The sequence below is a fragment of the Oculina patagonica genome, chromosome 4 (genome assembly GCF_052425735.1).
Source record: "Oculina patagonica isolate OP01 chromosome 4, crgOcupat, whole genome shotgun sequence".
NCBI lineage: Eukaryota > Metazoa > Cnidaria > Anthozoa > Scleractinia > Oculinidae > Oculina > Oculina patagonica.
The window spans coordinates 12,184,459-12,202,694 of NC_135761.1; the positions used below are offsets into that span (position 1 = coordinate 12,184,459).

The following is an 18,236-nucleotide window of genomic DNA, read 5'->3' on the forward strand; positions in this document are numbered from 1 at the left end:
AAATTAGCCTACACAGGTTCTTACATAAATCGTAGTCATATTCGGCTAAATTCTTGTAATAATTTGAATACCACATAAGTGTTTATGTAAAAATGAAGCATTGATCATTCAGACATAACATTATATACATGTAGTAGTACAGTAATGCCTGGTAAAACATTTTTTCCTAAAAGTTAACATTTTTAATCAATTTTAGAAACGAAAATATTAGGCTAAATAGGTTCTTATAAAAAGGGGGTCTAATTTGCAAATTTTAGTCCAACAGGTTTGTAAATGGTTCTTACTCGCGGGTTTTTACTTTGCAACTACAAGACCACAGGAAAGCGGAAACAATTTGATGACACTTGCAGAACAATCACGAATCACAGCAACGATTAAAATCCGCTCTGAAGTCATATTAGATATGTCCGCCTCGCACCGTATTCTACATTTTCGTGCTTATTATCGAGAAGCTGGATAGCTGCCATCATCATTGTTGAGATTCTCTCTATCTTCAAACTGCTTATCCACCGTCCATGACAGCGCGCTTAGAAAGCCTGGCAGCGTGATTGTCGGAGCCTGAGGAAAAGAAGCAAGAGAGACCAACATCAAACTTCTCCTCACGATATCAATACTTCATCAAGAGAAAAGGTTATGAGAAGTAATAAAGTGATCACCAAAAGGAACGTGCTTTGATCTTTTAACAAATTTTCCTAACTCATACTATAAGAAAATGTATGGAGATCAGTCAGGAGAATTTGTATGTGGATATTGGGGCTGAACTTACCTGAATATGCCGAGCGTGGGCTAAAAACGGGATCTTTCTGAGGGTCCTGCCGCTCAATCCGTGACTTTTTCTGCACAAAACGAGGCAAGCATACCAATATTATTACAAGAATATAAACGATTGAAATTAAGATTGAAATTGACATCAACATTAACAAAGGGACAGAAACTTACCTGGCTATCTCAAGAAGCTCCAGGCTTAGATTTGTGGCGTCATTATTGACAAAACTGAAATGAAATGGATATAGAAACGGCTTGACCGAAATCTTTCTCGTTTTGACAACGTATTGCTGTTCGTGGATTAACGAGGAAAAGAAGAATGGTGATTAAAGTTAAAGCGGGTTGGCACCAAACTCAGTAGAGTGCAATACGAAAAGACACGTAAACTGTTCAATACAAGGAAAGCGAGTTGTGAGTCGCTGCAAAATTTTCGACATTTTGTTGTCATTTCAGTGGTCTTTATTTTGAGGAAATAAAATTTGCTTGAACTGTTCTTTACCGGCAAAATAGAGAGAACATTCAGTGCAAAATCATAGGCACATAAACACAGCGAAGGTCAGAAATTTCTCCCTAAATGTCCCTGGTGACGTTTTGCAGCTCTCCGATATCCACTGATTAGAAAACTTACTATAATTTCTCACCATTTTTTCTGACCATTTCTCTCGATTAATGGGTTCGCCAGTTATTGTAAAATGCGTATAAATCGATCAGAGCGCTCGGCATCTTCAGTTATTAGTTCACCAAATATCATACAGCAGTTGGCAGGAAAGTTAAATGTAAAATACTGGCATTAAGGCTAAAAGACACAATAAATCGTCACTTACCGTAACACTTCCAGGTCTCTGTTAGGGTGATTCCATTCAGAAGAAAGGAAAAAAGAAAACAGTGTCAATAATTTAAAACATCAATCACTTTGTTAGTTGTAACTTCTCCTTTCAAATTGCAATGAAGATAGTACAGAAATCAAGCAACAAAAGAAAAGAATACAAGAGATTCTGAAAACCTTATGCCGAGAATCTGCTGTACAGGTGAAATTATTCCAGCCTGCAGGAAATACAATGGAAAAGCATGACATTAAATCGGTGACATCTCGATTACTGATTAGATTTTTTTTCTAAGAAGCCAGTGGATGTGAAAATTATTACCCTCATAAGCTCAGTTATGCAGGAGTGATAAATGGAGAATATCGCATTAACAGATGGAGGTCCAATGTACTGTTTGATGTCTGCCCTGTCAATTAAAAAAGAATTATTTTTATTAATGATTCGATTTACATGCACAGGGCTGCATATAATTTTTTTCACTTGAAAGGGCATATGTCATACTAAGACACCATCTCGGACATCACCAAAAACAAAAGGTTGAATTTTATTCATTGTTGGCATAAAATGATTTACGATCAAAAAATTGTCTGGACATCATGTCCGACCACGCTTGGGATTTTGTCGGACATGAGCAAATTTTTAGTTGGCCAGTGTCCGATGACCGACTGTTGTTTGCAGCCCTGCATGCAGCGCTCGGGGCAGGATGCTAATTTACTTTAGGTAGCTCAAAGAGGGTGCTTATCAGAGAGGGGTGCTTATTAGGCCTTTAGGGACGGGTTGCTTTATCGGAACAACAATAGATACTGTTACTCAAGAACTGTAACAATAGCGGTTTACATGGTCAAAACCATTTGCTCATTCAGTATCACTGAATCCACTCAGATGACAACTTTTAAAAGTCATGGCCATCTTCGTTGCTAAAGGACCAACCAACCCTCCAAGTTTATTTTTTTCCTTAGTGGCCATTTGGCCACCAACTACTCAAGTTTAGTCACCAAATTAAGCTGATGCTTTCAATCTTTTCTCCTAATTTTAGTCGCCAGGCTGGCGACCTTGGCTCAAATTTAGTCGCCAGCTCCAAAATTTTAGTCGCCATGGCGACTAACATGGTCTAAACTTGGAGGGTTGCCAACACCCATGTTTTATGTTGCTTTAGGATAAGAAAGCAGACCACATAGTTTACTCCTCTAATCAGTCTATTACTTTTGCAATGAAGGCGCTTATTGGAATAGTGGCGCTTGAAACTTGAGGGTAATCTCGTTCCCAGATCTCTTCGGCTTTGTCCACAAAGATCTGGGAACAAGATTAACTCGAGGGGAGGGGGGCACTTATTAGAAAGGAGGCACTTATTGGAAGGATGTCACTTAATCGAATCATTACGATAAGTAATCTATTAGTGGTGACAGCTTATTGGTGCATGGAATGCTTCTTAAATACCACTTGACTAGCTGGTGCAACCATTAACTGCAAAGCTTCCCATCCTTGTAAGTTTATTAGCTGTAGCATTTTATTTTCCAAGTAACATACCTGTCTACAAATGCTAAGTCTATAGCTCCAGTAACATTAGAGGTGGTGAGAATAATTACATTGGGAAATCTGAAATATCAATACAGAGAGTTACATATCACATCTGTTGTGAAAGAATAAAGTAAATGGAGAAGTGTTGTTACTCCCCCATCCCCTCCCTGATGGGATGCTAGTTCATTAAAGGTTTCCCCCTTGAACTTTGTCACATTGCCCAACAACTCATCAGTGCCTAGAGTTACAGAAACTTTGTAAGAAAATCTGACAACATTAGGCACCTGAGCTGGTGATGCCTATATCTATTAACATCTTGGAACGTCTTACTGGTAGCTTGTCTTAAGAGTTTATCTGGAATACTGGGTACCAATTCATTCACCTGGATCAAGAAAGAGTGATGTGCCAGACATGCACATTTCCTTGGAGAACTTTTACAGTCAATCACAAATTTATTCCCCACGAACAGATGAACAACAATAATAAGAATACAATAAGTAGTACCTTTTAATGTGATCAATTTGAGTAAGCAGAGCATTAACCACTCTTATTGCATCTGATGGTTCCTGGCCCTGCATTGCTGATTTACGAGCTGCAGTCAAACTCTCAACCTAAAAAAAAAGAATTGGATGTAATATATCAAACACGTGAGGCAGTGTTTCATCGGGATATCCAAACACCAAGAAGAGAGTTGAAAATACGACGCGCAGCGGAGTATTTTTGACGAAATTTGAGGTGTTTGGATAGCTGATGAAACACTGTCTCGAGTGTTTGATATATCTTCTCAATCGAAACAAAAACTACAGAGTAAATGGAGAAATAAAATCGTAAAAATCTATGCTAATTAAGATCGGGTTTCCAAACCACCGTCACGGTTATAATTTTCTTTGTTTTAACTTGATGAATTATTAATGAGTTTGAGAAGTCTTAATTAATATCTAGATCTGAGTGGACAAAAGTCAGACAATATTCCACAAGGTTGAGTTTATTATCGAACAAATTGTCAACAAAATGCATTTTATAGCTAGAAATATTCTGGTTGTGTAGCACTTTGCAAGACTTCGGACGAACCTTGGGCAACCAATGTTTAGTGAAGGATATCTATAATGTAGAGTTGACAGCTAACAATAGTTTTCTGACCATATGGGCATTGTGCCAAGTTGTTAAAATTAGGCAATATCAGTATTCAGCTTAATAACAACTGTAAGTACTACAAAATTAATTAACTTCAAAATACCTCATCAATCAAAACACAAACAAGAGCATCTTTGTCGTCAATTAACTCCTGGATTTTCTGGAACATTTTCATTACCAATTTACCACTCTGTCAAAGTGAAAAAGAAATAAAGTTAAGAAAAGAAAAAAAATAAACAAATCTTAATTTATTCAATTAATTTAAATTCTGCAACATTAAAATTCAAATACTTCAGAAGAACAAAATTATTAATATATTATTTCTAAAGATTATTTATCAAAACTTGCCTCAGAAAACCACTTTGAAAACAAACTGTGGCTATTTATTTCAATCAGCTGACCATATGAATATCTAGGATAAAAACAATATTCATCTTTTTATAAGAAAACCAGATTACAGCAAATAAAATTATGTCGACTCAGAAAGTATTTGATAAGTTATCTGATCCAATAAAGTATACATTTAACAGTATTTACCGATCGGACAATCTGATGCTCAGCTTTTGTGCCAGTGCTTTACAAAGAGATGTTTTGCCAGTTCCTGGTGGACCTAGGGGAATTGTTGTAAAAATATTCCCAAATCATGTTTACTTAATACTTCCATGTCAGTAAGCAGTCCTTATTTGCATTTTTTTTTTCTGTTAAGTCTCCATTCTGTCAATCCAAAGTCAAGTGGTAGGTCATGGAGGGGGCAGGTGGCTCTTGTAAAAGTTTTCACTTATACTATAAGTGAAAACTTTTACAAGATAGTACAGTAATTTGAGTGTGAGATAGGCTTGGGATTTTCCACAAGTGATCAGAGTGGTAGTAACTACAATTTTAATAATTTGTGTTGTGCTCTCTCTAATAAAACAGATTCAGGGCTTGGCCACGCTCTGTCATTCAACGCTGACTATGCTCTTGCCCTGATAGTGTAGTGTTGTGTGATGGAGAAAGGATGAGAACTGAACTTCATCTTGCTGGAAATCACAGCAGATCCTGATTTGAGATCTTTTTTTATTGAAGGGTCAATGGTATTAGGTATTCTCTAATAAAATGATATTATTTTTAAATACAGTATTATCTAATATAATTTACAAAGAGCATGTCAACAGTACAGGCATACTTGTACATATTTGTAATTCTTACCATGAAGAAGTATCACTCGATTCCATGATATTACATTACTGTTCACACCCCTAAATAAAAAAGGGACAATGCAATGTACCTTAATGTAAATGAGGCTTTCTAAAGAACTGTTTTTAATATTATAAAAATGTGCACAAAACCAGGGTACCAAAAGTTCATGTCTGATGGCCTGAGGGCTTCTAAATAGTAAAGAATTCAAACTTCACTACCCCACTACACAGATGGTAACTAGTAGTTTTCACAAGCCCAGACAGTGGTTCCCAACTGCCAACCATTAACTCTGTTTTCTGTAGCAGGAACAGACAACGAGTATTGCTGCTAATCTACCTTACACCATTTTTGTCAAGTTTCCCCAAAATCAATTCACTGGTACCCATTTATATAATATACTAAATAGAAAGAAGTACTGACAGTGATTCAGAAGTAGTGTCTAAGTTCCTAACAACACAACATGAGGGGCAGAGACCAAGGCTCAACCCATCACTTTTTACAATGATACCTAACTTCTGCTAGACCACTCCACATTGAGAGTATACTAGATAACATCTACATGCATGTATACAGGGCTGTGCTTTAGCAGAGCCCGGGTGCCACAGGCGACTTACTTTTGTCTTTGGGCAACTTGTATAACTTTGCTATCATGAAAGCTTTCAAGAGCTGGGCACCCAAGATTTCTTACAGAAGAACCTTTGGGCACCCTGTAATTATTCTAAGAGCACAGCTTTGGTATAAATACATTTACATAAAAGGATGATTACAAACCTGTCTGAGAACAGTAATGTTGTCATTGCATAGTTAATCAGCTGTGAAAGAACAAAAACAATGTTGTTTTGCAATGTTATTTGTTTGTTAATATTGGCTTGATAAATAAACAACAACTTACTCCACAATAATGATGAATGACAATAATAAAGGACACAGCTGAGCAAATGGCACTCCAGCAATAGTGAGGAAAATAAATTTATTTAATCTTACCTGGGCTTTTACATCTGAATCAAATATTAAACTTTCCCAGATTCCATGAAAATCCTCTGAGGACAAAACAAAACAGAAGGTAAATGCAGGTCTCTTAAGCTTCAAAATAAAACTGACATTTGAACTAACAGGGAGACCAAAATAAATGAATGCCGGTCACCTCGCCACCAAGCAATCTCGCCACCAACCAACTCGCCACCTAGCGAAGTCACCTTGGCTCATGGATTAAAGAACGAGGAATACACCAGTTTTGGTGGCAAGTTGGTTGGTGGCGAGATTCCCTGGTGGCGAGGTGACCAGATACCACATAAATTAGACCTGGACAGACTGTGGCACATACCAGATGGAAGAAGCCAGTGATTGGCAGCTGCAATGTCTTCTTCCAACTCTTCTGTAGCTGGTCCATCGTCATGCAACTGGAAAACATGGATTGCTAGCTTGCAATTCTTGAGATTGCTCTGAAAAATAACAAAATTGGCATCTTATTACGGTAATTATACACTGTACAGTGGTTTGAGGGTGATGTACCAGTAGTCTCCAAATAAATAGCAACCTGGCGAATGCAGGGACCTGCAAATTTCGGCCAGCATCCCATGGAGGGGGGTGGGGAGGGGTGTAATACTGTTTTACTACTTGATGCAAACCGAGTTTAAGTATTAAAACATGGGCATGTCGCTGACCAAGGAGCCTTTGACAGAATAGGTACCCCTTTCATATACCTTCGACAGAAAATGGTATCTCCTAAGGGGGCCTTAACAAACCTACAGAAGGTTTACTACATCTTTTTTCTTAATTTTTCACTCAACCAAAACCAAAAAGTGAATAATCTCAAAATGCTTTTAAAAATAAACCATTTGTTCAGTGGGTCTGTTAGAGATATCTTGAAAGGCCCATTCAATACCTAAAGATATTTTTCCCTTCCCTATTGTAAACTATTACTTATGAAATCCCTACCCTTTTATATACCTAGAGCCTAAAAAAGGTACCCCTTTCAGGCAGAGCCTCATGACCCATATAGTACACTACAGGGAGGAATTCCTCCCCCCCCCCCCAGAATAATCTACTCCACTGACTTACCTGTCTGTCCTTGGACACTAGTTCAGTGTCACAGACACACACAGATTTAACATGCTCTGTTAAAAATCCATCTGTGAATTCTGTGAAGGTTGTGTCACCGTAAACTGCTGCCTCGTACATCAAAAACTTCCTCACATTCTCTTTTATAACACCTGGGCGAGCCGTGCTATAAACAGAAAGAAAGCTACTTCACAAACATGATCATTTATCATTTGTTTTCATATAAGCTTACTGTAGGCTTTATAAACGACAAAGGGGTATAAGATATATACACTGTCGTAAAACAGGGATACAGAGAGGATATTTAAAATTAAGTAAGCAAAAGCTGTAAGAAAAAAATAATACAAACTAAGATAAGGCTTATGATTAAATAACCAATAAACTTGTTCTACACAAAATGAAAGGACGTGGAATTGAATTTCTACTCACCTACAAGGATCTTGGAGAACTTCAACATGGTAAGTTAGAGGAGCTTGCAAAGGAAGAGCCTCTGAGAGATCGTGGACTTGCTCCATAACGTTAATTAGATCTTGTGAGTTTTTCTATTGTTCTTAACACAATGTACATCTTCAAATTTCAAACATATACAGCGAAAATTGTTCTTCGAGCGTTCAAATTTTTGCGCCAAGAGGAAATGAGCCCATGATAAAAACCAGCGGCTACTGTCAAAACTTACAGGCGTAAATCTGAAAAGCATTCCGTTTGGCCAGCGGTTAAACAAAATGGAATAAGCGCTAACGATTACTGCGCAGTTTCCGTTTCCGGAAGTTCCGCGCCATATTTTGAACGGAATAGTTTGCAGTGAAAACATGACTCTTCCTTCGGAAAAAGTACAGGAACTCAAGCAAATCATTCACAGCCATCTGTCGCAAATGAACGTGCATTCTAGAATTAAGGAATACGTAGACGAATCGTTTAGAGGCGAAGATCCAGAGAGCTCGGGAATTGACGAAGCGGGGTTGCTCAATGCATTGAAAGAACGAGGGATCGTTGATGATGTGATGAATACGCTAAAATTCGAAGGTCTTGAGAGAGAACCAAGGCGATCAAAAGATAGAAGGAGGACGGACGCTGTCGAAGAAATACCCACAAGAGGTAATGCAATGTTAAAATTTACGCACATAACCGACGACATAATCTTAAACCGGCTTGTACCGCTTGTTGCTTTGTATAAACAAACAACCCGTTCCCTTCGCAAATTTTACAGTACATGAAATAGCTTTGTTAATTTTCCTTTCTGACACCACTTTTAACGGCTAATCCATGTCCTTTCATGTTACCGCCGACACAAAAATGTACTTAGTAAATAATAATGATCATGTTTATTTAAATACAAATTGTGTTTTTGTTTGCACATCATTTTAATTTTTTTTGTTAAGGATTTAGTTTTATCTTATGAAGAAGGCTGAAGTTCTTGGTGCTTTGGGTAGAATATGCAATCGGTCAGATGAAGGAAAGTGGTGGGGATTGCATTAAAAAAGCATTTTGAAGAATAGGACAAACAGAAATATGCAACTCCGTTTTCACTCCTCGAATTCTCCCAATCCTCTTACTTAATCTTTTTTACTACCCCCCCCCCCCTCCTACTTTTTATACCTGCTTATACCCAGTTTTATAGTGGCATTGTTCATTCATGTCATTCATTTTATGAAATTGAAAGTATTATTTTTTGGTATGTTGCAGTTGGAGTGGATCCTACCAAGCGTTACCTATATCTACAGGTGCTTGGAGGAAAAGCATTTTTGGAGCATCTACAGGATCCTGAACCCTTGCCAGGAAAAGTTACATCCACATTTACTTTATATGTTCACTTTAAAGGACAACGATTTAGGTCCAGGCCTGTTCCTTGTGCCTGTGAACCAGACATAAATGAAGGTAAATCTAATATTGATTTTTAGCCAAAATGTCACATCTTCATCACTGGTTGCTTACAGTGCTATTGACTTAAATCCATTTTGTGTACCATGATGATAAGAAGCATTTCCACTCCCCCCTGAAGGAGTAAAAGTCTGCTTTTGAACATTTTTTGGCCCATCTGACTGGAGCTTTCGCAGTTTCGGTAGGTGTGTCCTGCCCAAGAACGCAACATAATGACCACAGCCAGGGCTCAAATGTGGAACACTTGATCCGGAGTCCAGTGCACTAACCATTAGGCCACCGCATTTAAAGAAAATTGAGGAACAGAGTAAGCCAAAAAAAAAAATCAGAAAGACAAGCATGTTCTCACAGGGGGCTCTCCTGTGAGATCTTTCTACCCAGACCGCAATCGGTTTACTCTGCTCCCTGATTTTTTCTCTCCATATCCCACATTGGAGCCTTTTGACAGGTTGTGAATTGTCTTGCCCAAGAACACATTACAAAAATAACTGATTCAGAAGTGAATCAAGCTCTTACTTTGGATCTTTGAATGGGCAGCCTTTACCCTTAAAAAAGCCTGCTGTTGAGCCAAGTGGCTCATCAAGACAAAGCTCATCTGGTTCCTGAAGCATGAAACGACTAGGAGTATTTTACTCACCCCATGGCCTAGTAGATGGGATGCTTGTCGACTGCTAGGGTTACCACCAGCAGTAAATTCGCTGGTACCCATTTATACACCTCTAGGGGTGGAGAGAGGCACTATGAGTGTAAAGTGTCTTGCCTGAGAACACAAGGCAGTGCCTTGACCTGAGCTTAAACCCAGACCAGTTGATCCGGAGTCTGGTGCACTAAACATTAGGCCACCGTGCCACCCATAACCATTACCTTTAGGCTACTTGGACATCATCTCCTGCAAGCACTGACATTCATCTTCTTCCATAGGGTTTTTATTGGAGCTGCAGAAAGATGGTGGCAAAATGGCTGACTCAGCGACTCTCTTATCGTTATCAGATCACATTCATCTAGTTCTTATTAAGACAGATCCTGCAGGTGACACAACATTGATTGGTTCACATTTTCTCACATGGCGAGATATCCTGTCTTCAACAACTGGACGACTGGCATGTCCTGTTGAAATTAATGGTGTAGGAGCTGAGGCTAAAGTACCCATGGGAATATTAGAAATAAAATTAGAAATAATTCCGAGATTGAGTCAGGTAAATGAACACTGTATCTTACATCGCCGTGTCTATTTGTGTTATTTATTTATATGGATTTTACTTTGAATTCCTGGTAGTTTCATGCTAGACTCAGGAGTCCTTGATGGACAGTCCCAACAGGTTTTTTAGGATATATGGCATATGTCATCATTATCGTTATCATCATCATCATCTTTTTTTCCCTTTCACTACCTGGCCTGGGAGATAGGCCAAACCTTGACCAAAAGACTACAAATAGACTCAAAGAAATACATACCGGTATTCAAATTTAATACACCTGCAAACTGACAACCTAGATACAGGATTCTATTCCTTGAAGCTTGGTGGGAAATAAATTTAAGTAAAAAAGTCATGTTCTCTTCTACAAAAGTGGAGGTTTGGGGTAAAATAATGTATGCGTAGGAAGTAATTTGATGGAAAAAGAATTATACAGATCTTTCTTCAAAATTCCATTCCAACATGTAATTTACATTTAACATGTACAGTCAATCTCTTCAAAATGGACGCCAAAGGGCCAGAGCTGAGTGTCCTTACAGTGTTCTCCCTAGGTATTTAAGGCCAGGCGGGCCGCCTAGCTTGATTCACAGTAAAATTGTTGCCGCCTGGCTTAAAATTGAAGATAAAATGCAACGTAACCTTAATTTGAAATGTGGATCTGGGAATTCCTATCCATGAGCAAAATTAATAAGAAATCACTTAATATTATAATGAAGTCGACGAAACTGACTGGTGTTTTTTTTACTGAATTTTCTCACCATTAATACGATTATAAAAGTGATTTATCCTCGCATTAATATGTTCAGAACTGTGATGCATTTGTTTTGTTGGATAGCAGCTATCTTTATCAAATTGTCATAGGAACACAACAGCAGTTTAAGCATGTTAAGGTGTTGTACGCAGGAAACTGAACGAAATTCCAGCGTTCCTGGAAAGTATGGTGAACTCAGTCGACTTGGGTTGCTCCAACCCTCCAAGTTTATTTTTTTCCTTAGTGGCCATTTGGCCACCAACTACTCAAGTTTTGGTCGCCAGTGAAACACTTTAGTCGCCAAATTAAGCTGATGCTTTCAATCATTCCTCTCAATTTTAGTCGCCAGGCTGGCGACCTTGGTTCAAATGTAGTTGCCAGCTCCAAAATTTTAGTCGCCATGGCGACTGAAATGGTCTTTACTTGGTGGGTTGTGCTCGGAACAGTAACAAAAAGCTTCTTAAAGCCTGACGCAAAGTAAATAAGTTCATTTCTTACTCTGGAAAAGAGACAAAAGAGCGATAGTAACGTGGGGGAACAAGTTCCATGAATCAGGTTTTGATAGTTGAAAATCACACTCAGAATACCCCCTGGCCTTCCCAAAATCCTAGGGAGAACACTGCCTTATTATGGAGATGTTTATAAGAAGAGTTTTGACTGTATAACATGTACAAGCCTGCATGCAGACATTTCCTATTTCATTCCTGCTGCCAAAAGGAAATGAGAAGTGTGCATGTAGGCTATCCTATTGCAAGACATGATACATCATGTTTGTAAGAAATATATGCTCCAGTCTACTATAAAACAAGCATGTGTTTAAAATTTCAGATCTTAACCAAAGATGTAATAGCAGCACAAGTCAACTTGGAACACTCCAGAATAGCTGAAAGAGAAAGACTTTTCTTGGTGTATGCAAAACAGTGGTGGAGAGAATTTCTACAGATTCGTTCATCTCATAGTAACAGACTCGTTAAGATATTTGCTCAAGATGAATGTGGTACAAATCGTCCAGTGTGCTCATTTGTTTGTCCTCTTCGTGCGGGACGATTGCTTGATAGTCCTAGACAAGCTGCGAGGTTTGTTAGCTTGCTGGGTTATGAACATGCACCGTCAGTTGGTGGTGGAAAGGCAGAGATGTGGAGCAGTTTGCATGCATTTCTGTGCAAAGGAAAAGGGGTAAGTATAATGTTTGAGGAAAAAAAGTGAATGTGATGGAAGTCTAAAATAGGAATTCCCCTACCAGAAGCCAGGCATTACAGAATTATCCAGGGATGAAGCTACTTGTAACAGCTGGCTGCCAGCTTATTTCACTGGCTGTACATTAGCAGATCTTTTTACCCTTTTAAATTTCACTAGAAAATGAAAATAGGAAAATTTTGCTGGTATAAAGAACAGAACAGGCGGCTGGGCTTGTTAATGAGCCGGCTTGGTTTTTTCTTAGCTACATCCCACGATTTGTGGCTGTGAATTCCACTGTCTTATCATTCTTTACCACAGCTGCTGAGAGACAGCTCATTGTAGTCTTGAAAACAAAATAATATATCTGACAAGTACATTGCACTTATTCTGCACTGTATACTGCGATACACTGTACTATTTTACATAGCTATTTTTGACCATTTAGTTCTAAACCCCATCCTTGAGAAAAGTATCAAGCTAAAAGTGGGGGGGGGAGGGTACAACACATGTTGCTTCGTTCTTAATAGCTTAACGCTTTAACGTCTTCATTGTCCTGAGAATGTTATCAAGTCGACCTCACTGTCAACCAAAAACCTTTCTAACTTACTCCTTCCACAATGTGGTAATCTTAAACTGGACTTTTTTGACAAAAGACAAATTTTTTGACATTATTACTTCAAGGACTGTGAAGACCATGCAGTTCTGCTGTGTAGTCTGTTGCTGGGCTTTGGTCTCAATGCGTATGTCTGTGTGGGCACCAAGGCTAAAGGTGCGGCCCACACTTGGGTCATGACAATCAGCCCCGAGGGAGAAGTCGCATTTTGGGAGAGTTTAACGGCACACAGGTATTGTACACGTTTCTTTATTTGTTGAGGGTATTATAGCTGTTTCTGCCTTTCACAGAAGTTCTAAAGATTCAATTTGTAGAGCTACTGTAATAAGCAAACGCATGTAACGCAATGAACCACTGGGGAGTTGAGGTAACTCATGTAGCCCACACGAAGCACACTAAAACACGGAAGCCACATAACGATTGTTTTTTTGCTCTGCTCCGGATTGATTGAAAACTTAGGTTTGCTCTAATTGGTTTAAGCACATTGCATATGCTTAACACGTGCATCCTTTTGACCAATTACATAGCTTAGCAAATACAAGGCCAAAGTGTTCATTGAAAACCGTTCTTTCGAACTTAACTCAGCGAAACCAATGATGTAAGTAGCGAAATAAAAGGAATATATTGATTAGCATTTGATTTGACAGGTATGCGCATCGTCCAATAAACCCAGATGACCCTCCTGCCCTGAAGCAGTCACGCCCTGAACACCCTTACAGAACAGTAGGATGTGTATTCAATCATCGCTCATTCTACGCCAACAGTCAGGTCAGAATGAAAGCTATCCGAAACTCATAAGGGTATTCTGGGGTAATGCTCGATTCCTTTTGGGTGGAAGAACAAAAACTAATACGATGTAGTAGGAAAGTTTGAAAACTGATGTCTGTGGCTACCACGGTTATGGAACAAGTATTATTTCCGAGCAATTTAGGCGGAGGGGTTAAGTACACACGATTGGAAAATCTTGCGCGTAATCTTTCCGCGCACCCTCCAAACTATGCGCTTGTATTTGCCTGTACATGTCCTTGTATCCGACATTTGTCAAGACTGAGCACCGTGATATTAATTGGATGTTTATTGTTTTTAGCCAACAGATTCCGTTGAGGTTTGTCAATTTGAGCTTCAGAATGAGACGCGGTGGAAGAGTATGAGTGAAGAAGCTATACGATCAGTGTGTGGACCTAAACTACTGGTAAGAGTTTTACACTTGCTTTTCCACTCCTTTAGGACAGAGTTTCAACATGGTTTATACGGGTACCATATCTTCTCGATTAAACGCCGGGTACCGAATAAACGTCGTGTCTTCAAGCTAGAGTTGAAAATAGGCCTCTCAGGTATTAGTTTAAGGCATAATAAGCTGTAGGTATACTAGAAAGATATATGTTTGTCAAAAATAATGAATAAAAACCATTGCTAAATGAAAACCGGGCTCGAATAAACTGCAAGAGTCAAATAAACGCCGGGTCAACCAGGCTAAGTTTAAAATAAACGCCGGGGGCGTTTAATCGAGAAAATACGGTATGTGCCGCTGGATTTCAATTTAAGTCTTTAGTGTGAGTTGGGGTAGCAATTTGAGGGGTTTTTTGTCTGAGGCAGGGTAGGGGTTCCTTGTTCCCAACGGAGCATCGCTACCCAATCTTTTTCCCCCGCCCGGGACCGGAGATCAGCACACCAAACATTAGGTCGTTTATTCTCTAATCTTTGTTGCTTGTTCCCAGATAAAATTAGGCTTTTTTTAATTCATTTTCGTTCGTTGCATGTTCGTGACGTTTGCCTGTCGTTTCCAGTGGGAGCTATTTTGCCAAAACAAAGAATCTGAATTTTCAGAGTACGTGTCATTTTAACGTCGTTAACGCAATGCATCTGTCTTTTCACTGCAGCCAAGTGGTCCAGTTTTCCCTCCTCTATATCCGCCCAGTGTGGACTCGGCCCTAGTTAGTAATGACATGGAGCATGAGCTGAGAAGCCTGGTGACGGATCATAGAAGGGTAAAGTAATCAACAGTTTATGCTATGTGTGGACTAAACATTGCCGATTGTTTGCGTAAAATTCCATACACGTGAAATGATTCAGAGATAAGAAAAATATACCCCTTTGGCGTTTTTCAACTTCCTTGACAGAGCGGACTAAGCTATAGGGAATGCAGGGATGGCGCAGTAGTGAGAGTGCTCGCCTCCCACCAATATGGCCTGGGTTCGATTCCCGGACCCGGCGTCAAATGAGGGCTGAGTTTGTTGTTGATTCTCATGATTGCCCCTCCGGCTTCTCCGGTTTTCCTCCTTCCACAAAACCAACACTTCTAAATTCCAGATCGATCTGGAACAGTGGACAAAGATCCACTCTGTGGAAGTGCCGCTGCAAATTCCCATCATTTATTTTAATTCATTTATTTTGATTTACTATAGAGTTTTCATTTGATTTTATTCCTAGGATCTTGGCTTAAACACTACTTGGGATGACGAGTTAAGTTATATTCTAACCCCAGCGCTTGCTGCGTATGAATTAGAGCACAGTACAGGAGTTTCCGCCGGAAATGAAGAGTTCCAACAAGCCATCAGAAGAGCAATCCCTGACGGGCATACCTTCAAAGGGTTTCCTATCCAATTTGTACATCGCAATGCAAGACGGGCTTTTGCCACATGTCTTAGGTAAGTAGTGTTTGATTGACAGCTTAAATGCAGGAATAACGAAGCCCGTGCAAAGTTTGATGGAAACCGAGCAAAAGTTAAAAACTCGAGCCTGACATTTTAAAATTTGCCCGTATTATAATCCATTTCCGTCTTTGTCATCGTTAGTCATCCTTGCTTCCTAAAGACTGCTTTTCACTCACTCGAAACGAAGTCGGAGTCGAGACGTAATCAGAAGCGCAGAGTGTTACGATCTAGTGAAAATCAAACCGATGAAGTAATAACGAGTTTGCGATTCCGCTTAGAGCGGTTTTCACTTGAGTGTCGAAAGTTAATTGCGTTTGCTTTGGTTTTGCATTGCTACGCTTAGTGATTGGTTTAAAAATCTCGCTCCACTTTCTCAGCCAATCAGAAGTAAAACCAAAACCAATCGTGACTCGCGCGCGCACGTTTTCCCGCGCTTCGTGCCGGCTACATGTATTTGCTTTGAGTTTTGATTGGTTCACTGAATTGTCTGTGTTTTTTGTGATTGGCTAAAGTAATTACTTTGGTTTTGGTTTTGGTTTTGGTTTTGGTTTTGGTTTTTCGACACTCAATTGAAAACTGCTCTATGACTCCATCGCTTATGATCCAATGAAAACTAGAATGGTCGGCCTGAGAACTAGCATTATAATTGGTTTGTTCTTCCGCTTCTGCTTGCAACTCCGACAGACAATCTAGTTTTTACTGGATCATAAACGACGAAGACATAAGCGGAATCGGCAGAAAATGAAACGTTCTGATTCTTCCGACTCCGATTCCGTCACACTGTTCTACCATAATTGAATCATTATTTTTGGGTTTCCTTTGACCTCAGTGTGTTCCTGGTTCGAATATTTAAGAGTACTGTGACAGAGTAATTTTTTATTCGTGCACTCTCCCTGTATGAATTGCGCGCTCTTTGAGAGCTGACTCTTATTTTTATGTTTGTCATTTCCAGGTCTCCAGTGTGTGAAGAGATCATTTGCTGCCGAGGAGATCACGTGAGGTTGGCAGTTCGGGTCCGAGTATTCACCTACCCTGAGAGCGCGTGCGCAGTATGGATCATGTTTGCTGTCAGATATCGGTCAATTTTGTAAACAATAATTATTTGTTTTTTCTATTATATCTTGTACTATAGTCTTTATCACAGAATTCAAGACCCTAAGAGCCCTGAATGGGGAACAAGGCTACTATTAATTAAGTTTAGGGATTCTTGTTCTCTTCTTTTTTCCATAAGGTTCATTTAAGTCTATTTCAGTCGAGGAAGGTGGATGGCTTAACGGCGGTTTTTGTAACTTTTAGCGGCAAGAAATATTACTACTTTTCTGGATGATAAAAAAAAAATAAAAATAAAAAATTTTTTTTTTTTTTTTTTTTGTGTTGGGGAGAACCCCCCATAACCCCCACCCCCCCCTGCCAGTCCATCGCTGTTAACCATTTGCTCAGTATTTTGCCAGGTTTTCCCCAAAGTTTCCCCGTACGGTACGGTACTACTTTCTCGCGTTGGGAGCTGCGGTGGCCTAATGGTCATAGGCCTGATCAAAGGTTTGCTTAAAGGCCCGGCAAAACGAGAAAACATGTTTCCATAATTGTTTCCTCTTTTTGCCACGATTCCATGCTGCGCGGAAACACGGAACGTTTCTGTCGTGTTGCAGACTGCAGACTGTAAGCAAAATAGCACCATCTTATTCGCCCCAAACGTAAACCATAAGGCGCTGTCTAAGCTGTGCAACAAAGAAGGTGGATTTCTGAGTATTTCCCACCAAATTATGCTACAAATTCTATCATTATCTTTGCTTGGCTGCGATCAGACTAATTTTTTTTCCGCGCTCTTGTGTACTCTACGCGGGTTAGACAAAAAATAAGGCTAAACATAATTAAGTGTCTACATTTTTTCGCGCGGCCGACGTTAAGGGAAAACAAGGACTCGAAAAAAATTTCTGACCAAAGTGTCTGCGTAAGTTTTGGTGCGACCCACGTGAAACGTAAACAAGTACACGGAAAAATAGGCCTGATCGAAGGTTTGCTTAAAGGCTCGCCGGCAAAACGAGAAAACATGTTTCCATAATTGTTTCCTCGTTTTGCCACGGTTCCATGCTGCACGGAAACACGGAATGTTTCTGCCGTGTTGCAGAAACAAATGTTGCTTCTTGGAGACAAAAATTGACGCTGGAAACAATGCTCTCCGTATGGCAAAACTGGATAACATGCGCCCGCTACGAGCGTTTCTGGAAACACATTTCCTCGTTTTGCTAGACCTTAAGTTATGACGTTTGCAATCCGTTTTCCGTCTTCCCCGAAGGCTTTCTTGGTTTTCTGCTATTTTTTCTTATCATTTAAAGCCATTCTTTTGAGATTTTGTTCCATTTGAAGAAAATTGTGTAAGTATCACAAAATCGACAAAATTAACGTGACTTATAAAATCCCTCGAAGTGGTGTAATTTCTATTTTCATGTTATTGTAAATAGTTAATACAAATAAAAAACGAAA

At 39.4% G+C, this 18,236-nt stretch overlaps 2 protein-coding genes across 2 annotated transcripts; one reads left to right on the forward strand and one right to left on the reverse strand.

Annotated features, from left to right (window-relative positions):
- Positions 1–263: 263 nt before the first annotated feature.
- On the reverse strand, positions 264–8,107 carry LOC144651512 (pachytene checkpoint protein 2 homolog). Its single transcript, XM_078511473.1, has 17 exons — positions 7,911–8,107; positions 7,482–7,647; positions 6,745–6,862; positions 6,405–6,460; positions 6,192–6,232; positions 5,430–5,479; positions 4,779–4,851; positions 4,590–4,653; positions 4,345–4,431; positions 3,612–3,718; positions 3,117–3,185; positions 1,911–1,995; positions 1,769–1,809; positions 1,590–1,607; positions 940–993; positions 767–836; positions 264–558 (listed from the first exon to the last, which is right to left on the reverse strand). Exons 1-17 carry the CDS (start codon positions 7,994–7,996, stop codon positions 442–444), a joined length of 1,302 nt encoding a protein of 433 aa, XP_078367599.1. The 5' UTR covers positions 7,997–8,107; the 3' UTR covers positions 264–441.
- Positions 8,108–8,249: 142 nt separating this feature from the next.
- LOC144651461 (centrosomal protein of 76 kDa-like) lies at positions 8,250–17,075 on the forward strand. The gene is made up of 10 exons (XM_078511401.1): positions 8,250–8,576; positions 9,165–9,356; positions 10,281–10,555; positions 12,135–12,482; positions 13,167–13,330; positions 13,746–13,866; positions 14,186–14,290; positions 14,979–15,086; positions 15,529–15,746; positions 16,705–17,075. Exons 1-10 carry the CDS (start codon positions 8,291–8,293, stop codon positions 16,841–16,843), a joined length of 1,956 nt encoding a protein of 651 aa, XP_078367527.1. The 5' UTR covers positions 8,250–8,290; the 3' UTR covers positions 16,844–17,075.
- The last annotated feature ends 1,161 nt before the right edge of the window (positions 17,076–18,236 follow it).